Below are 15,987 nucleotides of genomic sequence, written 5' to 3' on the forward strand. Positions count from 1 at the left end.
GCAATTCTCCTGCCTCGGCCTCCCCAGTAGCTGGGATTACAGGCGCCCGCCACCACGCCCAGCTAATTTTTCTATTTTTGGTAGAGACAGGGTTTCACCATGTTGGCCAGGCTGGTCTCGAACTCCTGACCTCAGGTGATCTGTCTGCCTTGGCCTCCCAAAGTGCTGGGATTACAGGCATGAGCCACCATGCCCAGTTGAAACATAGCTATTTAAGGGGAGCATATTTTATTTTACATGATTCCATAAACATAACTTAAACAAAAATTATGTAGTGTTTACCAGATACACGTCAGAACACCTTAAGAACAGCTTTCTGGAATCAGGCTATGAGCCCTTGCCCCTGGCATTGAATCTCTCTGATCCTCAAGCTTCTCATCTGTCAAATGGGGAAATAGTAGGTTTCTGAATAAGGCAGCATAGAATACATTAAGATGGAGAACTCTGGAAACGTCTGAGCCTGCCACTCACTAGCTATGAAACCCTGGGCAAGTTACTTAGCTTCTCAGTCTCATCCGTAAAATGGGGAAAATCAAGGACTGAGCTCGTTGTGGGATCAAACGTGTTCACTGGTGCTCGGTATCTGCTGTTCAACGCCAGCTATCATCACTGACCCTGAATAGACCTCAGGGCAGGGATTGTAGTCTAAATCTAACGACAATCTTAAGCCCTCAGCTCAGTGCCTCACATATGGAGAGGAGCAACCTGTATTAACACCCAAGGGTGCACACACTAACCATGTCTGCTTCCCACTACTGAGGGGGCAAGTGAGTGGCCCGTGTCACAATGCCTTGTACACTCCAAATGACTACACAAATATAAACAAGATCAGAATTACACCTTCTAATCTCTTCAGAGTCCATATGTCATCTAATATTTATCTTTCCATCGTAGAAGAACTTATGGGAACTTAATCATGACATTTAGTCATAACACAAACATTATACTATGCCTTTGAATCTAAAACCAGGGTGCACATCCCAAATTTGGGTACTTTTATGAAAGGCTTTATCCTACCTTTCAGCAATTGTCAACCATGCTTCATTTTTTTTTTTTTTTTTTAGGTAAAATATAACCCATGCCACCTGCCCAGGTCTTATAGAGTCTCATATTCTCCACTGCTAAGTGTTTAATTTGCAGTAGGACTCTGATTCAGAATAACGTGCAGCTGACTCTTGAGCAACAGGAGCTTGAACTACACAGGTCCACTTATCCACAGATTTTCTTCCGTCTCTGCCACCACTGAGACAGCAAGACCAACCCTCCCTTTCCCCCTCAGCCTGCTCAATGTGAAGATGACAACCAGGATGAAGGCCTTTATGATGATCCACTTCTTTAATGAATTGTAAATATAGTTTATCTTATGATTTGCTTCCTTTTTTTTGAGACACAGTCTCGCTCTGTTGCCCAGGCTGGAGTGCAGTGGTGCCATCTCAGCTCACTGCAACCTCCGCCTCCCAGGTTCAAGCGATTCTCCTGCCTCAGCCTCCCAAGTAGCTGGGATTACAGGTGCATGCCACCATACCCAGCTAATTTTTGTATTTTTAGTACAGATGGGGTTTCACCATGTTGGCCAGGTTGGTCTCAAACTGCTGAACTCAAGTGATCCACCTGCCTTGACCTCCCAAAGTGCTGGGATTGCAGGTGTGAACCACTGCATATGGCCATATAATTTTCTTAAGAACATTTTTTCTTTAGCTTACTTTAATATAGTATATAATACAAATAACATACAAAATATGTTAACCAACTTTCTGTTATTGGTAAGGCCTCCAGTCAGTAATAGTAAAGTTTTTGAGGAATCAAAAGTTATGTGCAGATTGTGCAGTGGGCTGGCTCCCCCAAGCCCCAAGTTGTTCAAGGGTCAACTGTACTCCCCTCCAATGCACATAAGATGGACACTTATGAAATGGAGCCAATGCCTGCCCTGCCTCCCTTGTGAAGCTATTCGGTATAGATACCCTGATGATTGTTTCTCTTTCTTGGCAGTAGAAAGAACATGGGCCTTGCAGAAAGACAAGAATTCTGGCCTAATCACTCACTACACTTACTACACAGGATAGAATTCTGGCCTAATCACTCACTACACTTACTACAGAGGATAGAATTCTGGCCTAATCACTCACTACACTTACTAGAGAGGATAGAATTCTGGCCCAAGGATGTTTCACCTTGACCAAATTTCTTTTTTTTTTTTTTTTTTTTTGAGACGGAGTCTCGCTTTGCCCAGGCTGGAGTGCAGTGGCACTATCTTGGCTCACTGTAACCTCCGCCTCCTGGGTTCAAGTGATTCTTTTGCCTCAGCCTCCTGAGTAGCTGGGACTACAGGCACCCGCCACCACACCCAGCTAATTTTTTGTGTTTTCAGTAGAGACGGGGTTTCACCGTTAGCCAGGATGGTCTCTATCTCCTGACCTCGTGATCCGCCCGCCTCGGCCTCCCAAAGTACAGGGATTACAGGCATGAGCCACTGCGCCCAGCCCTTGACCAAATTTCTAACCTTTTGTGCCCATTTCCACAAGTGTGAAACTGAGTTTTCCTATATCACAGGATTTTTAAAAATTAATTATTATTTTTTAGACAGGGTCTTGCTCTGTCACCCGGTTGGAGTGCAGTGGTACGATCATGGCTTGCTGCAGCCTTGACTTCCTGGCCTCAGGCAGTCCTCCAGCTTCAGCCTCCTGAGTAGCAGGGTCTGCAGGTGCACACCACCATGCCTGGCTAGTTTTTAAGAATGTTTTGTACTTACTATGTTGCCCAGGCTGGTCTCGAACTCCTGGGTTCAAGCGATCTTCCTGCCTCAGCCTCTCAAAGTGCTAAGATTATACTGCTCAACCTTTCTTTAAGAGGATTAAATGGGAAAGTACATGGAGAAACTTTTAGTCCAATCTTCCAAGCAGCAGCATGCAATGTTCATTTCTTTCCTTCTCCTTCCAAATTTGACACACTGATACATCTGCACTACTCACACTAATTTGTGCACTGTCTTGTTTCATCCCATTGTTTTACTGCTTCGGTAGAAGGTCCCTTCACTTAGAAAACAATTTCCTACCCCTGAGCACCAAGAGGAAAGAGTCCAAGGAACTAAGTCTGTGTAGGTTCAGTGGTTTGCAGATTCATGCTTTGGGAACTCTTTATTCAAATGAAATCTCTCTTGGAACTGTGATATAAACAAAACAGACAAAGTCATTTTATTAGCATTCCTTTATTTTAGAAGTTCACACCTATAATTTTATAACAATCATGAAAATGTTACTCAGATGTTTTGATGACACATAGCAGAAATCTGTGGTTCAAGATGGTCATTGCAAACTTAACCAATCTCAGCATTCTATTCTGCCTTTTGTTTTGATTGCACAGAATCAATATAATTCTGATTCATACAGAAAATAACTTAATATCTTAACCTCCGCTCAGGATCTTCATCATAAATGTAGGTCAATACATACCTAAAAATTGTCAATGATCCAACATGATCACATGTGACATGCTACACTTGCACCTAGTACCAAACAAGCTGATACTTCAATGAGATCTGGTTGGCATATACACCCAAGCCTTGTCTGTCCCCTCAGAGCACTGCACACAGGTAGTGAAAGAACTTGTGTACAATAAGAAATTCACAGGGATGAGGCTGGGCGCAGTGTCTCACGCCTGTAATCCCAGCACTTTCGGAGGCCGAAGCAGGTGGATCACTTGAGGTCAGGAGTTCGAAACTAGCCTGGCCAACATGGTGAAACCCCGTCTCTACTGATAATGCAAAACTTAGCTGGGCGTGGTGGCACATGCCTGTAGTCCCAGCTACTTGTGAGACTGAGGCAGGAGAATAGCTTAAACCTGGAAGGCAGAGGATGCAGTGAGCCAAGATCACGCCACTGCACTCCAGCCTGGGTGACAGAGCGAGACTCTGTCTCAACAACAACAACAAAGATATTCACAAGGATGAATTTAAATAGGTAAATGGCAGTGTAGAACTACATCCTTCCTAGTCAATTACACCTTTAGGAGACTTTAAATAGGCATAGAAACGACAAAGGGCTTATACTGAGAATTGCACAAAAATGAGTTACTTGGCAGCACAAGGTAGGGATTGTATGTGTCACAAGAGTATATAGACTGTTCTACCTTCATGCTCTACTCATTGCCATATCCCTTCGTGGTTCCCTGAGACTCAGGTGAAATTACCTTCCAATACTGCCTGGAGAAGGGCCTCCTCCTCCTCAGCTGCCTCATAATCCTTTATTAGTACCAATAACTGCAAGAACCCAGGGGCTGGGCCATCCTCTGGCAGATTAAGCTCTCTGCGAATTGTTTTGTGGACTGCCCCAGCAATGACTTGGTCTAGGCGGGCCTGATTCACAGCATCTCTCTCAATTGCTCCTCTCTGTACCAGCTTCTGTAACAAAGGCTCCAGCCTTAGTACATAAGCTGACAACTTTTCCTCATCCTTCTGGTAAGTGGTTAGATATTTGACCTGCAACTCCCTAGGATTATCTGTAACCCCAAATACCTCCTCAAGAGCCTGCAGACATTCATCGACAGTAATTAAAGGATTGTTTATCTTGAGGACACGAATAACATCAAGTGCTGGGCCTCGAAGGCTCTCTAGCAATCGCCTTCTCTTCTCTACATCTGGCACCTGCCACGCCTTTATCATCTGAGTAGTATGAAACATCCAGCGTCCAAATTCTTCTTCTCCTGGTTCTGGAGACTCCCTGCCCGAGAACACTCTCAGCTTTTTATACTTCAAGCATTGCAGGGCAGGCTGAAGAGCCTCTAATGCCTGTGCCAACATAGGGGCCCACATTTCCGGGACCATGCCCTGCTCCGGGTCTAAGGAGCCATTTTCATGTCCAAGAGCTCTGGTCAACTCACCCACTGTCATGCCCTCTCCCGCTAAAAATTCATTTAATCTGCTTAAAAATGTATTATCTGGGTCAGGGGGCTTAAAGATCACTCTCCAGATACCCCCTTTTCCTGGTATCTCCTTAGGGACCAGGGCGTGACTAGTCTCCGCAGTAAGCCCTACTAAGGCTACTTTCCTGTTCTCATCCCTCCTGAACATCCTTCCAAGCAGTCTGTACTCCCCCAAGGGAGCTAAACCAGCCTGCAGAGCCTCCTCGATTTCTGCCACACTGCAGCTCTGGGAGATGCCGGCAATCAATAGCGCTTTCCGAGGGTTCATGTCCATCCCCCTGCACCAGTCTTCTAAAAGCCTCAAAGTCATGGTGCCCGAAATAATAGACTTAAGTTCTAAATATGCCAGACCACAGGCGACCACCGAAATTCAAAGTAATCCTCCGCGGTACCCCAGAGAAATCTTGTCAACGTGCCGAGGTCCAGCAGCCTGCAAGACAGAGCAGACAGGTTAGCTAAAGGTGCCAACGTCCAGGGCAAGCGTGCAGGCCCCAAGCCCCGCGCGCCCTGCCCCCAGCGGCGACGCCAGGGCAGCCGCACTGCGGCGCGCGCCCCTCACCCCTCCCAGCCCTGGTGCCTGGCGGATGTCGGGCCTGCAGGGCCGCGTCGGGCCCGCTTCCACTCACCGTGATCTAGTGCTCGTGCCCGCGTCCGTGCGCCGGCGGCCAAGGTGCCTGGCCGGGCCCCGACGAGGCGCGGGAGGGCGGGCTCCCCTAGGCTCTGACGGACACTCGGGGGCCACAGCGACCGATGCCGGTACTCCAGGTGCCTGTGGTGCTGTCTGCAACGAGAAGTGATGGGGCGATGACAGTCGCGAGCGGGCACCAGGGGGCAAGGCAGAGGAGCGCTGAGTCGCCAGACCCAGAGAGCCACCCACCTGGAGGGACGTGCCGCCACCCGCGCCGCCGGAGCTCCGGCTCCAGCCCGGATTCCACCTGTTTTGGTCTCGCTCGGGGAAGCTGCGCGGCGGGCGGGGGCGATCTGACGTCATGAGGGGCGGGCCTCGGGGGCGGGGCGCGCGCGCTTCCGGCCCGAGCCGGAAGCTCCGACTGCGGCGGCATCCGGGACGGCGGGCGGGCTGGCCACCACGGGACAGGAAGGTGAGATCCGGGACCTCAGCTTTGCAAGCAGGCTCCGCCGGCGACCGCTGACGGGCGCTGGGCTCGCGGCGCTGCAAGGCGGCGACGCCCGGGCCTGGCGCCGCCTGCGCAGCCTTGGTCGCGGCGTGCCGGCGCTGCAGCGCGGCAGGGGGCGGGGCCGGCCGCCCGGAGGCCCAAGTGGCGGGGACGCCTCCCTGCCGGGTCAGGTTCTCAGAGCGGGTCTCCGGCGGCGGCGACGGGGGCCGGGCCGCGCGTGACCCGCCGCAGTCACGCCGTTCTTAATCACTAGTAGCTGGTGCTCCAGGCTGGCGGCGCTCACCTTTCTCCTAGCCGGGTGACCCAGGGGATTTATTTTATGTTGGCTTTCTCTGAAATGCCAAAGCCACCCGATTATTCAGAGCTGAGTGACTCTTTAACGCTTGCCGTGGGAACAGGAAGATTTTCGGGACCATTGTAAGTGCTTAGGAGTTACTGTCTTAACTTGGGGGCTTGACTTGTAGCACCCCGCGTTCACGTCTGAAGCAGTACTGTTATGCCAGAAAGTGTTTCACCTGTCAAAGTGAAATGTGCTGTGAGAAACTAGTTTAATTCCAGTTTCTGGAGGGCGGGTATTATGGACCTGTTTAAGTAGGATGCAGTGATTTATTCTGAGGGATTCCCGTTAAAAAGCAGAACTCAGTATATACTGAAATCAATGGTTTTTTGTTTTTTTGTGTGTGTTGTTTTACTTGATTGTAAGTATTACACAAAACAACCTGTAAGTTTTACATTTCTTAATAGGTGTTTAATTTAATTATTTTAAATCTTAAGTGTGTTAGTGGGATATTTTAGAATTCTTTTTTTTTAATTAGACAGAGTCTCGCTCTGTCGCCCAGGCTGGAGTGCAGTGGCGTGATCTCGGCTCTCTGCAAGCTCTGCCTCCTGGGTTCACGCCATTCTCCTGCCTCAGCCTCCCGAGTAGCTGGGACTACAGGTGCCCGCCACCACGCCCGGCTAATTTTTTTGTATTTTTAGTAGAGACGGGATTTCACCATGTTAGCCAGGATGGTCTCTATCACCTGACCTCGTGATCCACCCGCCTCAGCCTCCCAAAGTGCTGGGATTACAGGCGTGAGCCACCGCGCCCGGCCTAGAATTCTTGGAGATAAAGCAAGTACATTTGGAGTAGTTGCCGTGACAGCATTACTAGACCCTAATTGTATTTTCTTTTTTAATTTGAAGGCACAGAGCATGGAGAATGATGAACTTCCGTCAGCGGATGGGATGGATTGGAGTGGGATTGTATCTGTTAGCCAGTGCAGCAGCATTTTACTATGTTTTTGAAATCAGTGAGACTTACAACAGGCTGGCCTTGGAACACATTCAACAGCACCCTGAGGAGCCCCTTGAAGGAACCACATGGACACACTCCTTGAAAGCTCAATTACTCTCCTTGCCTTTTTGGTTGTGGACAGTTATTTTTCTGGTACCTTACTTACAGATGTTTTTGTTCCTATACTCTTGTACAAGAGCTGATCCCAAAACAGTGGGCTACTGTATCATCCCTATATGCTTGGCAGTTATTTGCAATCGCCACCAGGCATTTGTCAAGGCTTCTAATCAGATCAGCAGACTACAACTGATTGACACGTAAAATCAGTCACCGTTTTTTCCCTATGATTACAAAACTGCCAGTCCTATATGGAGTCTGATCACAAGACTGCAGTTTCTTCACAGATCTCAGGAAGTTGTGGTGGGGCAGAGGCTTTTTAAAAACATGTGATTAGGGAGCTATCTTTATCTGAATAATAACGAATTTTTAGGTAAAACCTGAGATAGAGTACTACAAAATCATGTTGATGACTTCAGATTTTGGAAGTTAAATCATGTCTGTTATTTGCATTCTTTAGAAACTTGACTAAGTACCTGAATTCATATTTCTATTCTACTGTGCAACATAGTGATGATTCAGAAATTTTTCCTTTGGGGAAAAAAATGAATATGAACATTTCCATTGTGTTAAGTGTAAAAAGGTCCAGACATGATCATAAAATTTAAATTTTATACAATTACTTGGCTTGCTTTAAAATTCTTCACACTTAAAACACCGATTCATTCTATTGCAGCTAAGCCAGCTGTCTAGACTTGCTGTCAGCTTATGAGGCATTGCTAAAAAATTATTGAGGAAATGGCTGTCTTGATAAGCAGAATTTGTTCTTCCTCTTGGTAATGGCTAAATTATTATTAATGCTTTTAATGGTTTTATTTTTTATATTTTTCTTTTTTGTGGAGAATGGGGTCTCGCTATGTTGCCCAGGCAGGTCTTGAACTCCTGGGCTCAAGCTTTCCTCCTCTCTCTGGCTCCCTAAGTGCTAGGATTACAGATGTGAGCTACCATGCCCAGCTATTTTTAATTAAAAAAATATTTTTTTCCATGACTTGTGACACAGTCTCAGAAGGCCCTGAGAACATACGCTCCAATGCTACTGATTTAGAAAACTATCTGGGAAGAAACTAAGTGTTAAATGTTGAAAGGCTAGAAATAACTTACAGATAGAAGATGGAAACAATGTGTTCAATGAAAATCTAGCAGGTTATTCATTAATTTATTTATTTAAATTATTATTATTATTTTTGAGACGGAGCCTTGCTTTGTCACCCAGGATGGAGTGCAGTGGTGCAGTCTTGGCTCACTGGAACCTTCGGCTCACTGCAACCTCCACCTCTCGGGTTTAAGCGATTCTCTTGCCTCAGCCTCCTGAGTAGCTGGGATTACAGGTGACCACCACCATGCCTGGCTGATTTTTGTTATTTTAGTAGAGACAGGGTTGCAGCGTGTTGGCCAGGCTGGTCTCAAACTCCTCACCTAACTAAGGTAATCCACTTGCGTCAGCCTCCCAAAGGCCTGGGATTACAGGCATGAGCCACCATGCCTAGCTGTATTTATTTATGTTATTTATTTTGAGATGGAGTCTTGCTCTGTAGCCCAGACTGGTGTGCAGAAGTGCGATCTCAGCTCACTGCAACCTCCACCTCCCAGGTTCATGCTATTCTCCTGCCTCAGACTCCCGAGTAGCTGGGATTACAGGCACCCACCACCATGCCTGGCTAATTTTTGTATTTTTTAGTAGAGACGGGGTTTCACCATGTTGGCCAGGCTGGTCCCGAACTCCTGACCTCAAGTGATACACCTCGGCCTCCCAAAATACTAGGATAACAGGCATGAGCCACCATGGCCAGCCTATAGCAGGTAATTTAGTCCAGTCCTTATCAGATGCATGAGACCCCTCTAAAAGATGCTATCAAGTCATAATCTTTCTGATTTCTGTTCCAAGGTCAGGTCATCAGGCAGTAGGTTAATTACATGAAGATGTGTTCCTGTACCTTCTCCTTTGCATTTGTACTACCTCACATCTGGTACTAATACAAATAACTAAAACATGGACACAGTAGCATTTCTTTTCTGCATGAGATCAAGATATATTTTTATATAGTTATGTCATTAATACTGGAAAACATTTTATGCTTTTAATAATCTTAACACTTTTTGATGCTTATTCTGTTGGGCCCTATTCTAAGAGCTTTATGGAAATTAACTAATGTAATCCTCCCAACAGCCCTATAAGATGGGTATTATTATCCAGATTTCACAGATAAGGAAACTGAGGCAGAGAAGTCAAGTAACTTGCCAAAGGTCACAGTGAGTAGCAGAGCCAGGGTTATAACCAGGCATTCTAACGCCTTCGTTACTAACCACAGAGGCATAGTGCTTCTCACAAAGGACAAATGTTTTAGCACTGGGTACTCTTTGCCCAGTCATGCCAAAGAATGGAAATGGCAATAGTATTGACAAGTTTTTCTCTATTTGTCTACTAGAAATCTGAAAGTTTCCTAGCAACCTCATCTTTCCACTACATCTGACTGAACCCGAAAGGAAGGCTGAGTATTCCATAGCAAGCTGTTACTTAAAAGATAAAGCAGGTACCTTTGTGATGTAAAAGTAGATCAGATCCTTCAGATCAATTAGTCTCATTTATCTCACTGCCTCCAAAGGTCTAGTTACTGAAATGATACATCTTTTGATATAACACGTGGAATCCTCAAAGTAAGCAGCAGTTTGAAATACTTGTTTTTGTGAGGGTCAAATGACCAAATCACTTGCATCTTTTAAGTATTCAGTATGCATGTTACAGACATTGTTTATGAGTGATTTACATTTATTCTTCACAACAGTCCTGGGAGGCAGGTATTATACTGCTACTAGTGTCATTTTACAGAAGAAACCTGAAACACATAGGAATAACTTGTCCATAGTCACATAGCCAGTATGTGAAAGAGCCGATTTGAACCTAGGATGTTGGCTTCAGATCTCCAGCTTTTTATCATTCTATACTGCTTCTCAAAAAGGAGAGTAATTTGAGGGAAATCATCGAGAGTTTCCAGTTTTATTAGTCTTGAGGCAGTGATTTAAGAAAATTATTTCAGTTTTGTTTTGTTTTATAAATGCTTTATGTAGGCTGGGAGTGGTGGCTCACATCTGTAATCCCAGCACTTTGGGAGGCAGAGATGGGAGGATAGCCTGAGCCCAGGAGTTCATGACCAGCCTGGGCAACATGGCGAGACCCCATTTCTATTAAAAAGGGGTGGCTCATGCTACTCCCAGCACTTTGGGAGTCTGAGGCGGGCAGATCACTTGAGGCCAGGAGTTCAAGACCAGCCTGGCCAACATGGTGAAACCCTGTCTCTACTAAAAATACAAAAATTAGCCACGGCTGGTGGTGCATGTCTGTAATCCCAGCTACTCAGGAGGCTGAGGGAGGAGAATCGCTTGAACCCAGGAGGGAGAGGTGGCAGTGAGCCAAGATCGCATAGGCCACAAGAGCAAGATTCCATCACAAAAAAAAAAAAAAAAGGTTATGTAATGCAAGGTTTGTGAGGTTGCCACTGGTATTGCAAAGTTTTCTTAATGAAGTTGATTCATCTCTTTTTATACTTCAAATTCTAGTATTTTGGGATTTGGTAAGCAAATGTTCAGTCCATCTCTATCTTTCAAGATTATATTGCCTTTTGCCTTGATAGAAGAAATAGTAAAATAATTAGAGTAGGATTAATGTAGTAAATTCAGTATTTCCAAATGTAATTACTATATTTCAGATTGCAGGTTTAATCTGCTTTTTGATTAGGAGCTATTTATCCAAGTTGTGGATTATTTCTAGTTTGTGGCTATTTAATAGTTCAAAGCATTTTTTAGGTAAGGTAAAGAGGGAAAAGTGAAATATATTTTTTAATCTGTTAGCTCTTGGATTGAGGAAGAGGTTGAAATTGATGGTTAGGAGACCTGTGTGTGATAGCAGATCATCATTTTTTTTTCTTTTTTTTCTTTTCTTTTTTTTTTTTTTTTTGAGACAGAGTCTCGCTCTGTCGCTCAGGCTGGAGTGCAATGACGTCTCGGCTCCCTGCAACCTCTGCCTCCTGGGTTCAAGTGATTTTCCTGCCTCAGTCTCCCAAGTAGCTGGGATTACAGGCGCATGCCACCACACCTGGCTAATTTTTGTATTTTTAGTAGAGACAGGGTTTCGCCATGTTGGCCAGGCTGGTCTCAAACTCCTGACCTCAGGTGATCCACCCGCCTTGGCCTCCCAAAGTGCTGGGATTACAGGTGTGAGCCACTGTGCTCAGCCCATTTATTTCATGTTCACATCACAATACAAAAAGCAGTGAGTACAGGATTACTTAGTGAGATGAATGGCAAATATAGTAAGTGCTTCAGGGATTTTAGGGAGTGGACAAACATTCTAGGATTCATAACTAGGAAACACTCGCTTCCAGAGATGAGAAAAATAGAGCTATATCCTACAATGATTTGATAGGTGATTTTATTTGCAACTATATGTGAAATGAAGTAATCCTGTTGAGACTTTTCACCAAAACATGCCAGATATTTTATTTTTCAAAAGTGCCAGTATAGGGAACAGAAAACTGAATTACAGAATCATGTAATTCATGGAGCTTTAGTCCTCATGTAAATTTTCTGGTTTTAAAGATGCTACCAGTTTTTAAGTTGTCTCGTTTTTTAATATTAAATTGTTCATAATACCAGTTTTAAAGTAAAAGTTGTGATTCCCTAAAGGTTAGAATTTGGTTCTATTTCAAAATTTGTACAGTTAACAGAAAGCTTTTCTTTGGGGAAGTGCAGTCATCAGATAAAGTGCTTCTATGAGTAACTGTACCCACAAAGTCATGGAACCAGCATATTTGTTCATGGTGAGTAGGATTAGTCTTTTTTTTTTTTTTTAAAGATTATCAGCTGGGCGTGGTGGCTCATGCCTATAATCCCAGCACTTTGGGAGGCCGAGGCAGGCGGATCACTTGAGGTTGGGAGTTCGAGACCAGCCTGATGAACATGGTGAAACCCCATCTCTACTAAGAATACAAAATTAGCCGTGCGTGGTGGTGCATGCCTGTAATCCCAGTTACTCGGGAGGCTGATGCAGGAGAATTGCCTGAACCCGGGAGGTGGAGGTTGCGGTGAGCCGAGATCACGCCATTGCACTTCAGCCTGGGCAACAAGAGCGAAGCTCTGTCTCAAAAAAATAATAAAAATAATAAAAAAAGATTATCTAGTGTTGATTCCCATCTTGATGGATTTAACATTCTCAATCTCCAAAACACTGGCAGAAAAACTTACCACAATACCATGTCTCATCTTTGCAGCAAATATGTGCCATCATTTAATAAATTTTCCAACATAAAAAGAAGTGCCATATAATTTTGGACCATGATTGGGAATCATTATGCATTCGTATTTATGCTTTCCTCTAAGGCAGTGAATAGGTCTTAGACTGTGGCTGTATGTACATTAGAATTACCCAAAGAAAACTTCTTACATTTAAACAATGCCAGGGTCCCTTTCCAACCAGTTACATCTCTGGGATGGACCCCAAGCAATCTTCAAATGATTCTCTCAGGGTTGCAAATCACTGGTCCATGGGTTTTTATGTGCCATTTACCAAAAACTCAACTGTCATGAGAATTGTGCTTGTCTTTGGAACAGCTTCAACAAATAACGTTGCAGTTTAATTCACCCTAGCCATCCTAATTGCAAATCTTTAGAGTTGTCTCTTTTGATTTCGAGTCCTCTCCTCCAGTTTGGCCTGAATATACTTCTATCAGGCTTTTGCCTCCCACTCTACCAAAACTGCTGTCCTGTCAGGAAGTTGCTGGTCACTTACACATAACTAAATCCAATGGTCAAGTCTCAGTCCTCAAATTACTATTAGTTTTTGACACTCCCTGTCCTTGAGATACTTTCTTCAGTTGTCTTCCTGACCAGCACTGTCCAATAGAACTTCAGCAATGCTGGCGATGTTCTATATCTTTGCTGTCCAGATCAGTAGCCAATAGCTACCTGAAAGGGGCCCTTGAAATGTGGCTAACATGAGCCTGGCATGGCGGCTCACACCTGTATGCCGACAACTTGGGAAGCTAAGGTGGAAAGATACCCTGAGCCCAGGAGTTCGAAGCTGCGGTGAGCTATGATTGCACCACTGCACCCCAGCCTGGGCAACAGGGTGAGATCCTATCTCTAAAAAAAAAGAAATGTGGCTAATGTGACTGAGAAACTGAGTTTTAAATTCTAATTAAATAGCATATGTGGCACCATGTATTAGATGGTCCCATTCTAGATATTTAACTGGTTTGCCTTCTTCCTCACCAGCTTTTTTTTTTTTTTTCCTTTTTTTTTTGAGACAAGCTGTTGCTCTGTTGCTCAGGCTGGAGTGCAGTGGTGCGATCTCGGCATACTGCAGCCTCCATCTCCCGGGTTCAAGCGATTCTCCCACCTCAGCCTCCCAAGTAGCTGGGATCACAGACACGTGCCACCATGCCCGGCTAATTTTTGTATTTTTAGTAGAGGTGGGGTTTCACTATGTTGGCCAGGCTGGTCTCCAACTCCTCGCCTCAAGTGATCTGCCTACCTCGGCCTCCCAAAGTGCTGGAATTACAGGCATGAGCCATCACGCCTGGCCAATTCATATATTGAAAGCCATGAGCCATGGATGAGATGTCCAAAGGAGTACACACAGAAAAAAGAACTGGGGCACGCCAACATTTAGAGGTTGAGCAGATCTCCAACAAGGAACTAGCAAAGACTTAAGAAGCTGCTGAGGGCCAGGAGTGGTGGCTCATGCCTGTAATCCCAGCACTTTGGGAGGCCGAGGTAGGCAGATCACTTGAGGCGAGGAGTTGGAGACCAGCCTGGCCAACATAGTGAAACCCCACCTCTACTAAAAATACAAAAATTAGCCGGGCATGGTGGCACGTGTCTGTGATCCCAGCTACTTGGGAGGCAGATGTGGAAGGATCACTTGAGCCTGGGAGGTGGAGGTTGCAGTGAACGGAGATTGCACCACTGCACTCCAGCCTGGGCGACAGAGCAAGAGCTTGTCTCAAAATAAATAAATATACAAATTTATGTCACTACCTTGGATCCCTCTCCTGAGCTCCAGACTTGACTATCCAGTTGCCTGCTTGATAGGCCTTGACATGGTGCTTGGTAATATGTCTTACCAGGCACATGAAATTGAACCTATTCAAATCTAAGCTGCCGATCTCTCCACCCATCAAAATCTGTTCCTCGAGTTTCCTACGAGTCTGTTATCATCCATGTGGTCAGGGGGATCCTTTTAAAATGTTACTCCTCTCAAAAATCCTCCCATAGCTTCCCTTCTCAGAATGAAAAGCAAAGTCCTTCACATGGCAAGTCCTAAGTAAATGGCCCTGCCCTGCCCTTGACCTCATTTTCATTTTATTTATTTATTTATTTATTTATTTATTTATTTATTTATTTGAAATGGAGTTCCACTCTTGTTGCCCAGGCTGGAGTGCAGTGGCCAGATCTCAGCTCACTGCAACCTCTGCCTCCTGGGTTCAAGTGATTCTCCAGCCTGAGCCTCCTGAGTAGCTGGGATTACAGACACCCGCCACCATGCCCGGCTAATTTTTGTATGTTTAGTAGAGACGGGGTTTCACCATGTTGGCCAGGCTGGTCTCGAACTCCTGACCTCAAGTAATCCACCCACCTCAGTCTCCCAAAGTGCTGGGATTACAGGCGTGAGCCACCACACCCAGCCTTGACTTCATTTTCTACTACTCCCTCTGCCCTTGACTCCACTCCAGACACTGGTCTTCCTGCTGATTCTTAAACTCACCAGAATACGCTGCACTCAGTGTGTCTTCTGCTTGGATGCTCCACCCTGGCCTGCTGAAATGTCACCTTAGTAAGGCTGCCTCTGATGACCCCTATTTGAAATTAACCATTCACTTTCCGTTTTTCTCCATAGCACTTAGTATCATGTACTATGTTATATATTTTGTCAGAATCTAAACTCTATGATAGCAGAAATTTTGTCTCTTTGTGCACTGCTGCGGGCCCTATGCCTAGAACAGTGCCCAGCACATAGCAGTTGCTCAGTAATTTTTTTATTGAATAATTCTTATTGCCACTGAACACTTCTTGCTAGACCACAAAGCAATCTAGTTCACTGTCCAGATAGAATAAAGGTTAAAAGTTAACATCTGGCTGGGTGCAGTGGCTCACACCTGTAATCCCAGAACTTTGGGGGGCCGAGGCAGGCAGATCATCTGAGGTCAGGAGTTTGGGACCAGCTTGGCCAACATGGCCAAACCCCGTCTCTACTAAAAATTTAAAAATTAGCTGGGCATGGTGATGCATGCCTGTAATCTCAGGTACTCAGGAGGCTGAGGCAGGAGAATCACTTGAACCCGGAAGGCAGAGGTTGCAGTGAGCTGAGATCACGTCACTGCACTCCAGCCTGGGTGACAGACCAAGACTCTGTCTCAAAAAAAAAAAAAAAAAAAAGTTAACATTTACTGTTAAATGCATAGTACAATCTGTCCCATCTTCTAGTTTAATTGTTGAGCTCTTTCATATTTCAGCATGTAGGGGTATATTATCTTCAAGGCCAAGATT

At 45.2% G+C, this 15,987-nt stretch overlaps 2 protein-coding genes across 3 annotated transcripts; one reads left to right on the plus strand and one right to left on the minus strand.

Annotated features, from left to right (window-relative positions):
- Window positions 1-3,189: 3,189 nt before the first annotated feature.
- MOAP1 (modulator of apoptosis 1) lies at window positions 3,190-5,682 on the minus strand. Its single transcript, XM_510137.6, has 2 exons — window positions 5,544-5,682; window positions 3,190-5,347 (listed from the first exon to the last, which is right to left on the minus strand). Exon 2 carries the CDS (start codon window positions 5,225-5,227, stop codon window positions 4,172-4,174), a length of 1,056 nt encoding a protein of 351 aa, XP_510137.2. The 5' UTR covers window positions 5,228-5,347; window positions 5,544-5,682; the 3' UTR covers window positions 3,190-4,171.
- A 247-nt stretch (window positions 5,683-5,929) lies between these two features.
- On the plus strand, window positions 5,930-8,065 carry LYSET (lysosomal enzyme trafficking factor). 2 transcript variants are annotated; one of them, XM_024348883.3, is made up of 2 exons: window positions 5,930-6,017; window positions 7,239-8,065. In XM_024348883.3, the coding sequence occupies exon 2, from the start codon at window positions 7,255-7,257 to the stop codon at window positions 7,648-7,650; it is 396 nt and encodes a 131-aa protein (XP_024204651.1). In that variant the 5' UTR covers window positions 5,930-6,017; window positions 7,239-7,254; the 3' UTR covers window positions 7,651-8,065. The 2 variants fall into 2 exon arrangements, with proteins under 2 accessions (XP_024204651.1, XP_003314540.1); XM_003314492.6 differs by lacking the exon at window positions 5,930-6,017 and adding an exon at window positions 6,247-6,470.
- The last annotated feature ends 7,922 nt before the right edge of the window (window positions 8,066-15,987 follow it).

The sequence above is a fragment of the Pan troglodytes genome, chromosome 15 (genome assembly GCF_028858775.2).
Source record: "Pan troglodytes isolate AG18354 chromosome 15, NHGRI_mPanTro3-v2.0_pri, whole genome shotgun sequence".
Taxonomy (NCBI): Eukaryota; Metazoa; Chordata; class Mammalia; order Primates; family Hominidae; genus Pan; species Pan troglodytes.